At 37.8% G+C, this 17713-nt stretch overlaps 3 protein-coding genes and 1 pseudogene across 7 annotated transcripts in view; 1 reads left to right on the forward strand and 3 right to left on the reverse strand.

Moving 5' to 3' along the window:
* Positions 1-17713, reverse strand: part of LOC149106214 (collagen triple helix repeat-containing protein 1-like) — a 38660-nt gene that overhangs the window by 11143 nt on the left and 9804 nt on the right. The window lies entirely within an intron of this gene.
* On the reverse strand, positions 108-6255 carry LOC149106215 (uncharacterized). Of its 5 annotated transcripts, none has more exons than XR_016209680.1 (4): positions 5937-6255; positions 5545-5612; positions 2757-2973; positions 108-807 (listed from the first exon to the last, which is right to left on the reverse strand). XR_016209680.1 is itself a non-coding variant. In XM_089297820.1 (4 exons), the coding sequence occupies exons 1-3, from the start codon at positions 6253-6255 to the stop codon at positions 5125-5127; spliced, it is 441 nt and encodes a 146-aa protein (XP_089153946.1). In that variant the 3' UTR covers positions 108-4282; positions 5104-5124. The 5 variants fall into 5 exon arrangements, 4 of the variants coding, with proteins under 4 accessions (XP_089153946.1, XP_089153948.1, XP_089153947.1 ...); XM_089297820.1 differs by adding an exon at positions 5104-5178 and having other exon boundaries at positions 108-4282; XM_089297822.1 differs by lacking the exon at positions 2757-2973.
* Positions 8352-9481, forward strand: LOC149106216 (uncharacterized; annotated as a pseudogene).
* Positions 9397-11460, reverse strand: LOC149106217 (uncharacterized). The gene has a single exon (XM_089297736.1). It carries the CDS (start codon positions 10965-10967, stop codon positions 9726-9728), a length of 1242 nt encoding a protein of 413 aa, XP_089153862.1. The 5' UTR covers positions 10968-11460; the 3' UTR covers positions 9397-9725.

Here is a 17713-nt window from a genome sequence, read left to right on the forward strand (position 1 = left end):
TATCAAATTTGTAAGTTCCCATTTGTATTTTGAATTAAAATGGGCCTAACATTATCCACAACAGTATAAAATAACCATACTTTGCAGCTTCAGAGGGAGACTCAAACTGATAATGAAAACATAACTTTTATTTTTGCCCCTTCCTTTGGACCTTGTGATAGTTTTAGGGAAATTCTCAAAACGTCTCTGCCGAAAGAAAAGAAAAAATATAAATGAAAATCACTTTTTTTATCTTGAAAATGATCTCTGAGACAAAAACGTCCTTTTTATGGCTAGTTATTATCTTACAATGTATTGTGAAGAAACTGCTTATAGGAAAATATAAATGTTCAACAAAAAAAATGAACAGAAAAAAAAACCAACAAACTTTTTCAGAGGAGCTCCTATATTCTTCAACTTACATGTAGGGTAATACATGTAGAATCTGTTTTTACACTTTTACACCAAAGAAAACACCACAGAAATGAGAATTATTGTTATTGTGTCTCAGCTGCATATTTTTTAAATGGAAACATTTCCCATAAAATTTCTACATTATACTCTTGCCAGTCCATGTACGACAACATACCAAATATATTTTGGAGAGAGGAGTACTTATAAAATTAATACAAACTGGTGTAGTTTAATTTTCCATTTAATTTTTGTAAACCTCTCACAGAATGCAACTTTTGGTTAGGTTGCACTTCACTATCAAGGAAGAAATCACACCAAGGTGGCTTTGCATCTTTATTATGATTTTCATTATCAGTAAAAAAAATCACACTTGGACAGGTCTCTTGGTCATGAGGGTATTTGCTCATTTACCACCTATAAAAAACAACATATAATGTATCATTTTTACCTGTGCTGTAAATTTTTCAATTGAAATCAGTTTGTTTTCACTTTTAGAGTGGTTTTTAAAAAGGATCACAAGCACACCACCCACCCCTCAGTCCCTATTCCTACCCTACAACAGTACAGCCAGGATCCCATATCAACCCCCCAACATAAGTGATAACTTACCATAATACTCCTACACTACAATACAATCTTTGTACAGACAGACCTAGATTCAAACATCAGATCTCTGACTTTTTGGTCCACTTCATCTCCATTAGGCCATGAAAGCAACCATTGCAAATGTCCTTATATTAATTTTTGTTGGTCTAATTTATTGTTGCTCTCAGATTCCCCCTTCCCCTTTGATGAAATTAAATTGGTTTAAAAAAAAATAAACTGGTTTAAAAAAATTAAAGCAGAGGTAGAAATTGAGCCATAAAATTACTATAATTTTAGTATGAGGATATTGAAAAATAACTATACTATTAATATCCATATGTTCTATTGCAAAGACAGTGTAACTACTCAAATTGACCTTCATTGTCAGAGACAAAAACCTAAAAACATCTAAACACAGGTCAGTGAGGATATTGCCAGTTTTGCTTTTGCCAACAACCATTCTGCCTCAAAAATATAGAAGATAATGACAATAATAACAGAACCAATGTGTCAATTCAATAACCACACCAAATTCCCCTCCAAATTCCTTTTGACACCTTACAGTAAAATTTTGCCAACAGCATAAATTCAACTCAATGCTTTAAAGTGCTTCTATCCTTAAATTTTTACCCCTTGAGTCAGAATTTTCAGGTGTATCACATAGAATTCCACAAAAGATTAAAAATGCTGTTTACCTTTTGCAAATATCTGCATCAGTTCCAAAGATATGTAGGTTTAAAAATTAGAAATATGCAAATGAGGTGACTGATGTTGTCATACACTTAACCCAATATTACATCAGGTTAATAGGCTTATAGGTAGAACTACAGGAAACACACCTATGGCTATAAAAATTATATACAGCCTGTATTTTCCCATGGCAACTTGCTCTTTTCCAGTCTCCTCTAACCTGATTTCACTAATTCAGTGATTTTCAGCTTGAAAAACGTTAAACGAGGCTACGACTTTGACCTTGCATGTTAATATGCTTCCTAGATCGTGCTGATGAGGCACCATTGGCAAATATCAAAATGGAAAGCCAAAGGTGGCCAGAAAAGCCTAATCATCAGGGAAGGTTGAAACCCAGTATGTTGTCATGGTAACAAAACTGTTATGCTCATATTATGGAGGACATCCGCAAATTTCATCATAATAGCACTTTAAAGCACTGTCCCTAGGAGCCCATGGTCCCTTGTATCTGGACAATAGTTCAAAACTTGCCTGGGATGGATGATCTAAACGGTAGGTGGGAGACTCCCAGAATATCGAGGAGAGTTGCTAGAATGTTTGTATAATTATCTCTTTGCAGGAACTCATTAGACACCAACACTACTAACATGACTGAGTTTGGACAATATATATTTTGTTTTTTGGATACATGTATACTGTTACTGGTCATACAAGATGTACCTTGTTACTGAGTTAAGTCTTAATGTGTGTATTTTACAGGAGGTCACTCCAAAAAACATAAATTTTATGTCAACGCTAATGAAAACCTTGCACTAAGGTTAGCCACTCACAGAAGTTTCAACGTCTAAAGTGCAGGTTTTCCGTATGAAGTTCGCCTCCAAAGAAGCACCCAGGCCAAGTTTTCAGGACATCATTCTGTCTGACAGATTTTGTCCTGATGGCTTGTGACAAGCCTTTTGACTACCACTCCGGGTTATGGCTGCTCTTGAGACATATTATTTTGAGCTAAGCATGCTCTAAACTCCAAAATAATAGCATTGAAGATAGTGAAGAGGATAATCGCTTGGAAAAAAAAAGATTTTGCTGACCTTGTGACAGATGCCAAGTCAGTTGCAGGTTCTTCTCCTTCTTACCAATTTTGAGTTGGACGGAATGAAGTCACATAAACACGGCCTCAGGCTGCCAAGACAGTTGCAAAATGGTGGCCTCCGAAGTCGCTTCTTAATTTTGAGATGAATTTCTTAAGGATAGCAGGCACTTCAGGGGCTGAAGCTTTGGTGAGTGGAAATGCTGAATATTCACTTGCTATAAGTGAAGACACAAAAAGTAAGCTTTTTGGAGTGACCTTCTCCTTTAAACTGAAAACATGTGAGCTAAATACAACAAAATGTATATTAAACTTGGGCCAGTTCAGTATGATTTATTACAAGGTTTAAATCAGCCACAAAAAAATTGTTAGCTACTGATATTACTTTGTGAAGGCTTCTGGAAGGGTTATACTTTTATAAAGCACCTGGCAGCAAGTACTATTTTGGTTTACTAAAGAAAGACTCTTGTTACTGCCTAAGGAAACTGTGTTTGGTACAGTAGGTGTCAAAATATTATGGCTTTGATGACATGATAATAGAGATATCAGCCTTGGTAATTTCAGGGATAGTGGATAACCAGTCTCCAAATAATAGAGTTATGGGACTTCACTATCAAAGTGATGCCTGATGCTTACTATAAATTGTGTATATTACTCCTAAAATGTACGATCCAGAATTTTGTTTTGTGGGTAATAGCTCAAATTCATTTTCACCTCTGTGAGGTACAAATATTCTTAAAACAACCAACACTGACAATTTTAAATTACAGTGGAACTCTGTTAATCCGGTTGCTGGGCCACAAAAATCTGACCACATTAACAGTGTGGTTAAAGGGGTTCTTTAAATAAGAAAATGACCGACTAACTGAGCCTTTGTTCAAGCCAGAATCAAGAGGCCGTAATAAAAAGGTGGCTATGTGAATGGGGTGGCCATAAGGTGGGGTTCCACTGTAGTGATGAACAGATACATGTAAGATGATCCTCTCAAACACCTACCCATAAAGATTTTGGAAAGTATAGTTTGTATAATCAGTTAGACAACACACAAGTTGGGCCCAGAGCTGACTAGAGATATTCCATTTCATATCCACACCCCCTTCCCCCAGCCACACTCTCTAAATAAGTCAATATTTACCACCTAACAGAAAAGATAAAAGTGCAGAAATAACTCTTTCATAGCCCCATCTAAAGCTCATGTCAACAGAGGAGGAGGGAGTGTGGAAATAAAATAGAATAGCCGTACTAGGGCCCATTTATATGGTCTTGGGTACCCAAGACAACCCTTCTCCTGAGTTACCCTGGCCAAGCTAACTTTTCATTTATTTCTTTAATTGAAAATTCAACCAACTGTTTACAGTTAGGATCATGAACCTGTCTTGCCTGGGAGACAACAGGGGTGGGTGAGTTGTCTAGCCTTGGCTCATGTCATGCCTTGGCACCCTGACAGGCGGGACAACTTTTCTTTATGTAAACACTTTGGCTTGGCTAACCGGGACAACTCTTCGCATGGCGAGTGTCACATGATCCCTAGATTTAGAATTTAAAGCAGCAATATCAATTTACAAAGAAGAGAAAATTAACTCAGCAAAACCCACTGTGATTGAGTGACTGAGGGAAACTCAAATAAAGAGGGATATTGCCCATTTGATTATTCAATAAGGGTTTTGAATAGTCATGCAGGGTCAAATTCAGCCAAATGCATGGGGAAATAAATGGCAAACAATCACTTTAAGATCAAACCAAACTAGAATTCTCAGCCCACCCACAATGGAGCAATCACAACTGACCTTTGTGAATTATTTGATGCATGCGTATGAGACAGCCATTTTTCATTTTTTTCTTTACAAGATGGAAGGTACATGTAGATGCCATTTAAACATTGATCAAATAATGAACAAAGGTCCCGTTGCTACGGAGCTACATTGTAACCCCACCAGATTAACAGAAGATGAGGTGTTGTAAACAGATCTTTGGAAGAACTAAAAAAGCTGTGAAAACAATCACCAGCGGCCTGTGTTTCCACAGCATCTCTTGTTGAGTCAATTTGATATATAGAACATATCTTTAAAATCTCAAAATAGTCGAATTAACTAATAAATTATGACTTCCAAAATCTGCGATTCTCCCTACCCTATTTATTACCAGAATAAAAATTCGATAACCTATTTCCCTAAACATAATATTTGACGGCCTTTTGTCTATGGTCTTATCAATAATGATGAAAAAGTAGCTTCTTCTAAACAACATTACCCAATTCAAGACTAGAGTACAAAACCCATATCCTATTTAAGGCCAAAATGGCCAAAACTGATACCCTATTTATGACCAAAACGACTGAAAAACCATACCTTTTGGGGCCACACATACCCCTATAGTGCATATAAGGGAGTGCCCCCACCCGGGGTCACAGTAGAAGTGGGTACCTGTCAAAAGCGGAGGTAAAGTTAAGGGCCAAGGAGCTAACCCTAAACAGGCCAACCCCCCTCTTTCGGAACTGCCCAAAGAAGTTGATCCCCAGGCCTGCATTGCAGTTCAGACAATACAGAGGAATGTACAGTTGACCACTGGATAAAATTTGAATTCTGTCCAGCATACATGTATATTTATGAACAACTTCACAGTACCCGGTGGGGCACTCCCAGAAAATTTGGTGGGGGAGTGCTTCACCCCTTTGTTGATCTCTTCGGGGAAATCTGATATCCCCAAAGCTCACCTCTGACTCTCAACATTGCTTATTTCTTACAGAGAAAAACCGTATTCAACAAGAGATACGGAAATAGGATACTAACCTTGAGTATACGCTTCAGCATGTCTTTTCCACCACAAGCACGTGGATATAGAGTTTCAACTGTGTTCACTTCCAGAAAAAAACGGCTTCTGTTAAATATGTTCCCGTTGTACACAGTGCAAACTATGACCAGCAATACTTCATCCAGGTTGTTGTTAACATTATAGGCTATTGCACTTAGTGTTATCACCGAATCACGAACAATAAGAACCAAAAGTCGGAACAACACCAGGTTTGAATATGTGTAAAATCCGCCATTCGATGACAGAAGGCTCTCCGTTATTTTCCTTCAAAACAATACTAAACTGCTCTCTTTTGCCAACAGTTTTGCTTCAAAAGTCGAAAAAATGTGCCTTCAAAATATTTCTATCCTCAGTATGGAAGGACACGAACCTGATGGTTTGCAAATAGAGGAAAATCTTCCCCAATCGAAACGCCATTTTTTCGCTTTGTGAAACGAGCTGCGCGGCACCGTTTCAACCGGATGTGACGTCACTTTTTGTTGGATGATCCAGTACAAAAATTTCAGGAGTCTTCTGCCCCGCCCCTGCATAGATTTTACACGCCGCGAATAGAAACAGCGAAGCACACAGATCGACAAGCTGACGCAATTTAATACCACTGAAGTGCTATATGCCTCATCTTCAAAACTTTTTGCTGCCTCGCAGAGAACTCCATCACAAATTTCTTCAAAGAAAATGCCTTCCGCCATCTCTAACAAAAATGTTAACTAGAGATAATGTGGCGAAAAACAATAAAACACGCTTTCTCTATGTTTTATACTCTGATAAAACATGGATTTTTGATCAATCAGAGCGCGCGCAGGGTCCTATCTATATTATAATACTGTCTGATCACTATAGGTTAACTTGTTTTGAATGGGAGGAAAAGCCTCGCTAAAAGTAGTCAATTTAGAAACGAAAAGGGAAACTAAAAACAAGGCTAAACGCGGTTGACATGTAGAAAACGAAATTTAACACACGAGGAAATGCATGCAAAGGTTCAGCTTCTTTTGTTAGAGTGTGAAATCGTTCTTTTAGTTCGGTGTTTATGACTAATTGAATTATGAATTGTTTGAACACCAGCTCACCAAGCTGGCATTTACTGACTCAGAGAAGAAACGCAAACGCACTTAAACGAAAAATAAACGAGCGACACCGATCTTACCTGTAAACACTTCCTGAAGTCTTTTGTTCTTTGATACGGATACATCAAAGTCCGCGCCTGGAAACATTTTCTTCAGATTGGAACCTCGAAATAGAATCTTGTCCCTTTCAGTTCGCCATTGAACACGAATCCATTGTTTTGAATAACTTGAGTTTAGTCCTGACACTTCTACCAAAATTGAATGCCGCAATAATTCTTCGTTTAATCTAATGAAAGAAGAGATTTTTGGCTTTGTGTGGTTTGCTAACTTCAAAACGTCAAGTTATTTGAATATCGAGACTAGGTTACAGTAATCAACAATGAAATTTGTTTACTTTAACCAATTTCGATCTTACTCTTCATAATTATGCAGTTTTAAGTATTTGTTTTGTGCTTTGGTATCGTGAATACTAATCCCTTAGACTGCATTTACAAATGAAATTCATCAAGTGAAGTATATATCAGAAGCGAAATACCTTTCTGAAAGGCATTACGTTTGTGTTCTTTTTGACACATTGAACTGTACTTGTGATTGGAAAGCTTCATGTACACCGAATTCATAATGGCGGACGACTCGGGAAAGCCTCGGCACGAGAGCATGAAGGCGAGGCGAATGAGGATAGATCTAAAACCTTCAATATGGCGACAAACACGTTTACAGCTCCAGTTTTGCTTACGGAAAGTGACATTCCCGGCGCTAGTCTTGAAGGAAGAAAGCCAGCAGAACTGAAGAAAGCTGATCTTTTGTTTTGGCTGCGATGTAGGGGTGATTCGTGTAAAGGCCTCAATTTGAAAGCCCAGCTCGTAAAGCGGTATGTTTGATCTCGAAACATGAAATGTTCTGTTTTGTTATTCCGCGTGAAATACGGATCCTGAGCACCATTAGCCTTTTTTTTACTATATATTAAAATCCTCTTAATTCGCAAACACGTCCCGTTAGGTTAAATGTTGCAAATTATTAAACTTAAGCTTGCGAGCGTAATTTCTGTTGTCACTTTATCTTTACTAGAGTGGAAGAGTACATTGCAAGTGGCAGGCACAAAATTATAATTGACCCAGATCCCAACAAGATATTCACAAAGCGAAAAGCCAGAGAATGCTCTATTTCGCTTGCTAATTCCTCGACCCAGATAAAGGATGTTAACAAAGTAAATTATCCTACAACTGTCTGGGGTAAAGCTCTTGAAAAATTGCCATTGTTTACAAAGGCTGAAATGAAAAAACATATAGAAAATTCTGGCAAGAAGATGGGGAGTGTGGAACACCATTCTGTGCCCACAGGCTTAAAACGTGCAAAAACTTTTCTCCAAGAGGAATATTTAAAGGATATCGAAGCCAATGATGATGAAAATTATTTCTATTTTCAATGTAAGTGCTATCATAGCTACAAGAAACATGAAACCCCTCATAAAATACAAGTTGCTCTTTGCATTATAACTGGACAAGTAATGGCTGCCTCTTGCACATGTGCTGCTGGTGAAGTTCGCTATTGTAACCACACATTAGCCCTCCTGTTGAAAATTTGCAAATACTCACTGTTTGAGAGCAAAACAACAGAAGATCTAAAGGATGAATTGGATGAAAATCCAGCTTTGGCCTGTACATCAGTTACAAAGCTGGCATAAAAGGACCCGAGGTGATTCAATCCATCCCCAACCAGTGATGGATTTAGTTGTGACAAAATTAAGCCTGATGATGAGAAGTCTGATAAAGCTGTTATGTGTCAACTGTACGAGGCCCGCAAAATAACAAAGCCTGATGTTTCAGAAGAGGAAAGGTTTAAAAAAGCTATTGCAGCAATTAATCCTAAAATGGGAATTGCAACCCTTTCCCCAAATGCATCAAATGAGATGATGCAAACCAAATATGGCAGTAGCCCTGTTGGATCTACAAACAGCTACCAGTTGTCTTATACTGAGGCTAATTTTCCTGTGTATGCCAATATAAGCACTGTTCCAAGGTCTCCTGACATAAACACTGGTATAAATAATTATCCACGATTTCCCCTTAAAGACACTCAACCTAGAGTTTATCCAGACACTGTTACTAGTGAGCAGAGAACATTTTTATCTTCTCTTGAGGTTGATGAAGATAAGCTGAACAAAATTGAAATGGAAACAAGAGAGCAGGTAGGCAGTAAGAGATGGAGGGAAGAGAGGAGGTTTAGGTTTACAACCTCAAGATTTCATTTGATTTCGAGAAGGCAAAGAAACCATGACACTTTTGCTAAACAATTGATCAACCCCGAAGAGTTTACAAGCAGACATACTGCACATGGAAGAAAATATGAGGCAACTGCCATTCATGAGTACCAAAAATTTATGACTGCAAGGAAAACACCAGTAGCAGTCCTCAAGTGAGGGCTGGTTATTTCGAAAGAATTGCCTGTCTTAGCTGCCACACCTGATGGAAAAGTGATTGACTTTGGTTGTAGCCAGCCTTTTGGAATTTTAGAAGTAAAATGCCCCTCAACAAAATCTTCTGTGACACCACTGGATGCTTGTTCTGATCCCAAATTCTTCTGTGAACGTGTAGGAGACCAGTGTCGATTAAAAACTAACCATGAGTACTATGCTCAAGTACAGGGCTAATTGGCAATAACTGGTGCTTCTTGGTGTGACTTTGTTGTATATACATTCAAGGGGATGTCAATCCAAAGAATTACATTTGATCAGGAATTCTGGGATAACATTAGTCAAAGTATCAGTGGATATTATTTTCCGCATTTTATTACTTTTGCTCTTGCAGAATTCAAACAGCAAGGTAATGATTCCAGCCCAACAAGGGCATAATCTGTGAATAACTGGTTTTCATCTCAATTTGCCAAAGGAGAGAAATAAGTATAGTTTATATTTCTGCTGGCTATAGTCTCACCCATACCTTTTGTGTACATGAAAAAATGTAGACATCTTGTTATGAAGGGTAGGGCACTATAATTAGCATATCCTTAACCCTTAACCCTGACCAACAGAGGCCTACTACTACTACTACTAACTACAGGATGTATGTAATGTTCAGGATCCCATTAGATGATTACTATGATATAATGGGATCTTGAACATTACATAAATGCGCACATACAGTCCACATCTGATTTACAATGCCAAATAGGCTGAGTGGAACTACACTGTCCCAAATATGGAAGTTCTTAACTTTGTTAATTGCCCTCTCCACATGAATTCTGAGAGAGGCAATTTCTTGTGTTTTGACAACATCCTCAGCAGGCATCTGAGCATAACTCCCTAAAAAGGGTGGGATGTTTAAAGACACGCCAACTGGAAGAAGATCTTGGATGGTAAAACCTTTGTCAGCCATGACAGAATCGTTAGCATCAAAAGGAAGGTCGAGGAATCCACTTCTCTCTGTAATTTCTCTGTCAGATATACTACCTGTATAAAGTTGACTAATAAAAGAGATATGTCCAGTAAGGGAAATTGAAATCAAGCATTTCAGGGTTGTGTGATTTTTGTATGAACTAAACAACTCACTGTTAAGGAGCAAACTACTCGGCATCTGACACTTGATTTCAGTACAATCTATAATAGCCCTTGTATTTGGATATTTACTCTGAAAGTCTTGAGGCATGGTATCATCCACCACTTTTCGGGATGGCCATATGTTCAACTGCCCAAACCTCAAATACATGAAGTTGACCCATGAAATAACAATCCTGCTGATAGTAGATTGAGATACATTGTACAAATGCCCCAGATGGCGCTCTGCAAATCCCTGCCTTAATCTACACATTACAAGGAAGAATTCCTCTTTAGAGTTCAATGTTCTAGGCCTCCCTGGTCCAACACCAAGTTCAGGTTCTCTTTCATAATATTCAGGGTCGACATCATTTTGAACAGAACGCCAATACCGAATGTTTTCTCCGCTTTCCCCCGGATTTAAGTATGTGTATGTTGCCATAAAAGCCGCATACGATGGAAAGCCTGTGTAAAAGGCGATATCTTCATCGGAAATAAACTTATCTAATGAAAAAACTCTGTTCTCCAATTTTGAACACTTCCCTGAAAGGTTAAAAGCATGGGCCGTTACTTTCCCTACCTCGGCTTCCAGTTTCTCATTTTTCGATTTACTGTCTTCGAGTGCACGCTCCATTTCAATCAGCTGTTTTCGAAGATCTTCATAGGACGGGCGGTTTTCAGAAACGCACGATGCATTTTCACTGGTAGTCGATGCTGAATCAGTTTCTAAACAAAGATCGATGTTTGAGTCGCTTCGATCCATACTTGCTTGGGCTTCTGGACTTGAAATGGAAACTGCGCTCATGTTAAGCGACGCTCGAGCTTTCACATCCTCTCTGGGTACTCTAGGTCGTGGTGGAGGTCTCTTCCGAGGCGAGCTCTTCTTCCATGCGAAAACAGATGGAACTGCTCCGTCGACGTATGTTAACCGTCCAATACCTAGGCTCTTCTTAAGGTGTTCTTCCTTGAAGTGAAGGGAACAGACTTTTGTAGAATCTGTTATAGAGAAGTGTTTACCTGTATCTCGTCGTATCGCGTGTAGCTACTGTTCCCTGAAGCATTTTTCGGTTGGAATGCTGAAAAATCCAACTCTCTCGCCGTTTGGGCCAGTTGTCCCCTTTTGAGTACAAAGTGGAACACAGCAATACCGATTCTGTGGCGATTTATTGCTATTCATAGCGAAAACAAGTACTAAGAACAGCAACAATTTAAATTACACAACACACGCTCCTGTAAGCTAGATTTTGTTTATCCTCATCCGCCTCGCTTTCGTGTTCTCGTGCCGAGGCTTTCCCGAGTCGTCCGCCATTATGAATTCGGTGTATTGTTTTTATGATTTCTAAAATGTCTGTACAAATTTTGAAAGAGAAATGGGACGAATACTTGCTCTGAGGAACTGTTCTTGACTGTTAAGTAAAATAGTGATACACTTTAAAAATCTTGACTACTATGACCATGTAGTAAACAGCCTCATCCAGTTTCAAAAAGTTTCATCGTGTATGATTTTCCATCGCATAAGGAAAATCATATTTCTACAACCACGAAATACTGTCTTGCATTTCAAGTTTTTAAATAGACGTTATATAAGACTCATTTTTGTGTATATCATTAAATCTTGAAAAATTTCGCGGAGAAAAAATAACTCATTCTCTTTCTACGTCCTCTTTTCTTTATTTTTCCTACAACCGATTTAAAGCGTAATAATTCTTGTAACTACTCAGTTCGTTTAGTTTTTACTATTTTGAGTAGTTTTTTGTTTATTTAAGTTTAATGTATTCTTTTGCTGAGTGATATTCTATGTATTATGCAATAAAATGGTTGTTGTTGTTGTCCTAGACGCACCCTCCTTTATATGTTTTAATTTAAATGAAAGTCTTGAAAACCATTGTCATAGCGCAGCTTGAAAACGAACACTTTGACAACTCAACAACAGCGACTGAGGAAGCAAACTTTTGCTGACCAAGACATCTGGACTGTGAATTTAAACACACGCAAGAGTTTGACTTTGGCATTAAATTAAACGTGAATGATGTGACGTCACACTGACTTTCAGTGTGACTCACTTCTTGTCTTTTTCAACGATAAGCAAAAAATAATTTAATCCTTGTTTAAAATAAATCACTTCTCAAAAAATACGGCCAACAAAAAATATTCACTCAGAAATGGAAAACATTCCATCTGTATATAGAAATAATTATTTTTGCACAATGTCAGCCCAGAAAAATTGAGATTTTAGCGAGATTATCTATTTAGCTTCTGTCTTGCTACTAATGTTTGTTACCTTTGTTGCACCTTTAACGGCTTGATTTAAAGAAACGGTCGTGGTATATACCTGTACATTAAAATTTGCTGTGGCATGGCTTGGCCGTTGAATGCAGTTCAACTCAGTTCAAAGTTTAATTTACCATCTGTCTCCAAGAAAAATGAAAATATTGTTGACCATGCTGTCATCAGTCGAAATTGGATTGTTTTCTATAGATCGTTTTCACTGTCACGCAATATAAAAAAAAATAAATAAAACGAAAACCATTCAGTGGATAAAGTCAAGAAATTGTGATCTTCCAGGAAATAGATAGGGAAGACACTTCTCCAAGTTTTAGGTTTGTGCGTTTTCCCAGATCGGAGATATTTGTCGAAATGTTTCGCAGAAATTTACAGAGCCCAGTATGGAAACGCCATGTTTGTGCACCTCTGTGGTGCACCAATACGGCGGCGCGCCGAAAAATAGTGTAAATATCTGGAACTTACTTTGGCTATCTAGGCGACTGATGGTCTGCACTGAACAAAACAAACATTTATATCAGCACTTTTTCTAATGATCTAACTTCTAAAAAAACTAAAAATCATGAGATAGGTATTTATTTTTTCCTAAGAGGGCACGGTAACGAATCCTGCGATCTGATTGGTTCTTAGCGCGGTCCGGATTTTCCTATCTCTGACCACGGTCACGGTAACGGCGGGAAACAGCGCAGGTGAAATTGTCGTGTTGGTCAATTTTCGTGAGTGAACTAGTGGTAATGGTCAACCTTTGCCCTTTTTACACTTCCATCGACAATTAACCAACGCAAGTTTATCTCTATTCACTTTTAAATGGCAAGGAAAGTCACTGTAAGTAAATTCAATTGAGTATTTTGAAGTTGTGAGAGTTTGTTTGGTTGATTGTAGCTCGGCGCTGTAATGACGCGTAATACTGTGTCTCCTGTGTTTCTCTCGCCACACAATTTTAAGCAAAACAAAAGTCAGTTGCAGTCGAGTTTGCCTCTCCGATTGTTTCTGTATTTAAGAGAATTTCTGTGGAATACACTTAACGGATTTCCTCGCTTTCTGCCACTCAAATTACGGTAGTAGAAAAGTCTGATTTCGAGTGAGTCGCAACGACTGATAGGAATTGGTCTTGTAGTACAACTTCAAACTTTGCACGAAATTTCACACCGAAAAAACAATTTTGGAGAATTTAACTGGTGAACTGGATGCAACTAACATAAAGTATATCAAAATAAATCTGTTCTTCAATACATCTTTCTTTGTCTAGTATCTGAGTAACTCGCTCGTTCACTCGTTAGATTTTTTACGATGGTTTGTAGACGGCCCGTAAGCCAATTCAATACAGTTTCAATGACAAAGTTGCGTAAACAAACCCATTTGCAAGCCAATTTACCTCAGGAAAAAATAAATACATTATTTGGCGGCTTAGGGTCGGTCCGTATGGTGAAAAACTGTGACCTCGGACTTGAAAATGCAGCCCTCGGCCTGCGGCCTCGGGCAGCATTTTCAAGACCTCGGTCATAGTTTTTCACTATACGGACCTCCCAGCCCACAAATAACATATATTTTTATGACAAATGTGATTGTAGCTTTGTGTCACGCACCGCCATAACTCTGAAATTCAAAATACGCTGGTTTTCAAACGAAGCACACTATAGAGCTGTAACATTGTAAACAGATATAAATTTACCCCTTCATATGCCTGACTGGGATAAAAACTTTCGTGGCTCTTTGGTTTTCGATTTTAGAAATGATGACGTCACATGAAAACGACCTATTCTATATAACAAATTGCCATCAGTTTTTCATGCGTCTGTTCTGTTATTGTTCATGAATTTCGTCATAACATTGTCAAGGTAGCTGGGGATCCACGAGGCGATAGCCGAGTGGTTCCGCAGACTACTTTGACAATTTTATGACGAAATTCATTGTCAATAACAGGACAGACGCATTAAAAACTGACATCAGCACTCGCTCGTTGACGCATCGCATAAATTAAAATTCATGTGTCTGTCCGCTTATTGACGATAAAAATTAGCCAATGAGCGCGCAAGAATTTCTGCAGTTATCGTAAAATCTGAATTTGTATTAGTATCTAATAACTATAGTCTCACGTGTTTTGAATGGGAGGAAAAGCCTCACTAAAAGCAGTCAACTTACAAACAAAAAGCAAAACGAAAAACGAAGCGAAACTCGGCCAACGTGCAGAAAACGAAATTTAAAACATGAGGAAATGCATGTAAAGATTCAGCTCATTTTGTTAGTGACTGAAATCGTTCTTTTAGTGTTTATGACGAATTGAATTATGAATTGTTTGAACACCCGCTCGCTAAGCTAGCATTTACTGACATAGAGAAGACATGAACATACACTTAAACGAAAAATAAACGAGCGACACCGATCATACCCGTAAACACTTCCAGAAGTCTTTTGTTCTTTCATATGGATACATCGAACCGCGCGCTTGCAAATATTTTCTTCATATTCAAACCTCGAACTAGAATCTTGTCCCTACCAGTTCGGCATTGAAATGGAATCCATTGTTTTTAATAACTTTAGTTCAGTCCTGACACTTCTGGCAAGACTGTTTACTATAACTCTTCCGTTAATCCAATGAAAGATTTGAATTTGGATTTGTGTGGTTTATTAGCTTCAAAACATAAAGTCATTAGAAAATTGAGACTTGCAGTTAACAATTGCAATGAACAACTATGAAATTTAATTGCATTAACACAATTTTTACTCTATATAATTATTTAGTTTCAACTGTTTGTTTTGAGCGTTTGTTGTCGTCAACACTGATATGTTAATAGGAAAAAAAACAATACAACTGAAAAAACTTCCGTCAGATCTGACGGAATAACGTCAGAGTTGAGTCGTGAAGAGTTTGATACTTTATCAAAGCGAGTAGACAATAAAAATGCTCTATCACGGTAGAAAATAAATCTCCATGAATAATTTTACAATCCTCGCTGACTGACCTCACATATTGCTCCTTACGTCACCGTCATGTATTAGCCACAAGCCTGTAATGATATATTAATAAAAGCCTCCATTTGGCGCGAAAATATGCTCAGATATTTGTCCGCGGAAATTATCTGTTTCAAGAAGCAAACAGTTTTCCGAGGACAAATTGGAGCCCAAGGAAAGTTGTGATCTTCGGGGAACAGATAATATCCAAGGACAAAGTGATCAGTTGAAAGCTTGCTCTGATATTCTCTCCTGTACTTGGCGTAGAACCAGTGGGAACTTTGACGCTAGTTAGGGCAATCTTGCTGCAAGCGGCTGCAAAAGTTTCTTTCAAATTCAACTCAGCATTTCGCATTTTCATCCGCAAGCTTTGAGCTCCTTGTTTCGCAATTTCCATTGGAAAAGTGCACGCTTTAATGGGCCACAATGGGACCGGATTCCTCTGGAATAAAAACTTTTAGATCCTTATTTAAAAGTTAAACTAAAAAGCGAACTTTGAAGGCATCGTTCTTCTCTCGAAAGCCACTCGAAACTGAAAACTCAGCTGAAGTCCAGCTTGTGATTGACAGCTGTCGTCTCGTTAGCTAATGTAATCATTTGAACAATTATAACAAGGATTGTGATTGGCTTATTTTAGCGTGCTTTATCAGAGAACAGAGCACGCTGACGTCACTTTTACTCGTTTGGAAAATAAAGTTTAATTTGAAAATTCAGCCGCATGCGTGGGGAAATTGCTGGATTCTTTATCATAAAACAAATAAAGAAGCCTCGACTGTGCTCTGTTCTGTTGTAAAGATAGGGGTATATTCAGTCTCGTGACGAATTTAGACAATCGCGCGCGAGCGAGAATATTTGATGGATAAACGAACACAGATATGCCTGAGGACTACATTTCAGTGAGTAGCCGCTGAGAATACTAATCCCTGACTACTTGCTCTCTAGTGGTGTTTACAAATGCAAGTCATCAAGTATATATCCGAAGCGAAATATTTTTCTGAAAGGTATTACTTTTGCTTTTTTTTCTTTGGTGTGGATACATTGAACTGTACTCGTGATTTAGAAAGCTTCATATTGGTTTTATTATTTCTGAAATTTAATAGTTCATTACTGAACGGACATTTCGACGAAAGTGGCAATTTTTGGTTTGCTTGCTGTGTTATCAAAACGTCAAGCTATTCTGAAATCGAGATAAGTTTGACAACGCTCTACCTAGTCTACCCACAGGGAAATGTTTTTGCTTCAACCGAATTCGTATCGTTCAATTGTGCAGTTTCAATTGCTGCGCTATCCTTTGGCAAACACGAACTCTGTTTTAGATGTTTGAATGATTGACATAAAGAAGCTCCTCTCGAGCTCGGACTGTTTTACGTCATATTTGAACATTAATTAGTTTATATTCTATTAAAAACAACTTGATTAACTAGTGAATAGAGGCAAGTCCGAAAGAAAAAAACAAAAATGAGACAAATGATGCATAATTAATTCTTATAGGATTTCTTTAAACGTGGCCTCTTCATTATCAAGGAATCTTTCTAAATATTCTTCTATCGATATATTGTAGAAGCTCTAACATATTATCGAAAGTCTTCGTAATTGTTAATAAAATTCAGAAACCAGAACAAATACTTGGAATCAAGCAAGGATGTCTTTAGAATTAAAAAATGAGAGGGATCGAGCAAACACTTTCACGTATAGAGTTCATTGAGTCAATATTTTAATAACGAGAACAGTGACTGAGTTTGTTTAACGCTTGAACTGATGAGACCCCGTGATAATTGCTTGATTGTCTGTTGACCGGCTGAAGTGCACCTGTGAGGCAACATTCAACGTAAGACGAGCAGGTTTTGTCAGTACAGTAGAAGCTATCGTACTATTCATGGCTAAATAGAGGAACTTTCTCATGAAAAAATCGTTTTGATGGCTTTGCAATGTGGCAAAATGTAAAAATTTCAAGAGGGAAGTAAGACAAAAACTTGTCAGGAGGAATTTTTCTTGACTGTTAATAAAAATAATGATACACTTTCAAAATCTTGACTACCATGTCCATGAATTAAACAGCCTCATCCAGTTTCAAAAAGTTTCATCACTGATGTCTCCATCGCATATAAGGAAGACCATAACTCGACAATCACGAAATACCTGTACCATATCTCACATTTCAAGTATTTAAATATTTAAGACAAGATAAGTATTTACCCGAGACTCATTTTGGTGTATATCATTAAATCTTGAAAAAATGTTGCGGAGAAAAAAAAAGGCAGCTCTTGGACGCACCACACTTTATATATGTTTTAATTTGAATGACGTCTTAAAAAC

The sequence above is a fragment of the Orbicella faveolata genome, unplaced genomic scaffold, assembly GCF_042242905.1.
Source record: "Orbicella faveolata isolate gen_17 unplaced genomic scaffold, um_ofav_v1 contig_3, whole genome shotgun sequence".
NCBI lineage: Eukaryota > Metazoa > Cnidaria > Anthozoa > Scleractinia > Merulinidae > Orbicella > Orbicella faveolata.

Excerpts from the sequence above, each read along its gene's own strand:
- LOC149106215 (XM_089297820.1), bottom strand. The coding sequence starts at position 6,255 with ATGGCGGAAGGCATTTTCTTTGAAGAAATTTGTGATGGAGTTCTCTGC. Across the intron at positions 5,613-5,936 it reads CTCTATTTGCAAACCATCAG|TGAACACAGTTGAAACTCTA; the intron begins GTTCGTGTCCTT and ends TTTTTCTGGAAG. Across the intron at positions 5,179-5,544 it reads TGCTGAAGCGTATACTCAAG|GTACCCACTTCTACTGTGAC; the intron begins GTTAGTATCCTA and ends CGCTTTTGACAG.
- LOC149106217 (XM_089297736.1), bottom strand. The coding sequence starts at position 10,967 with ATGAGCGCAGTTTCCATTTCAAGTCCAGAAGCCCAAGCAAGTATGGAT.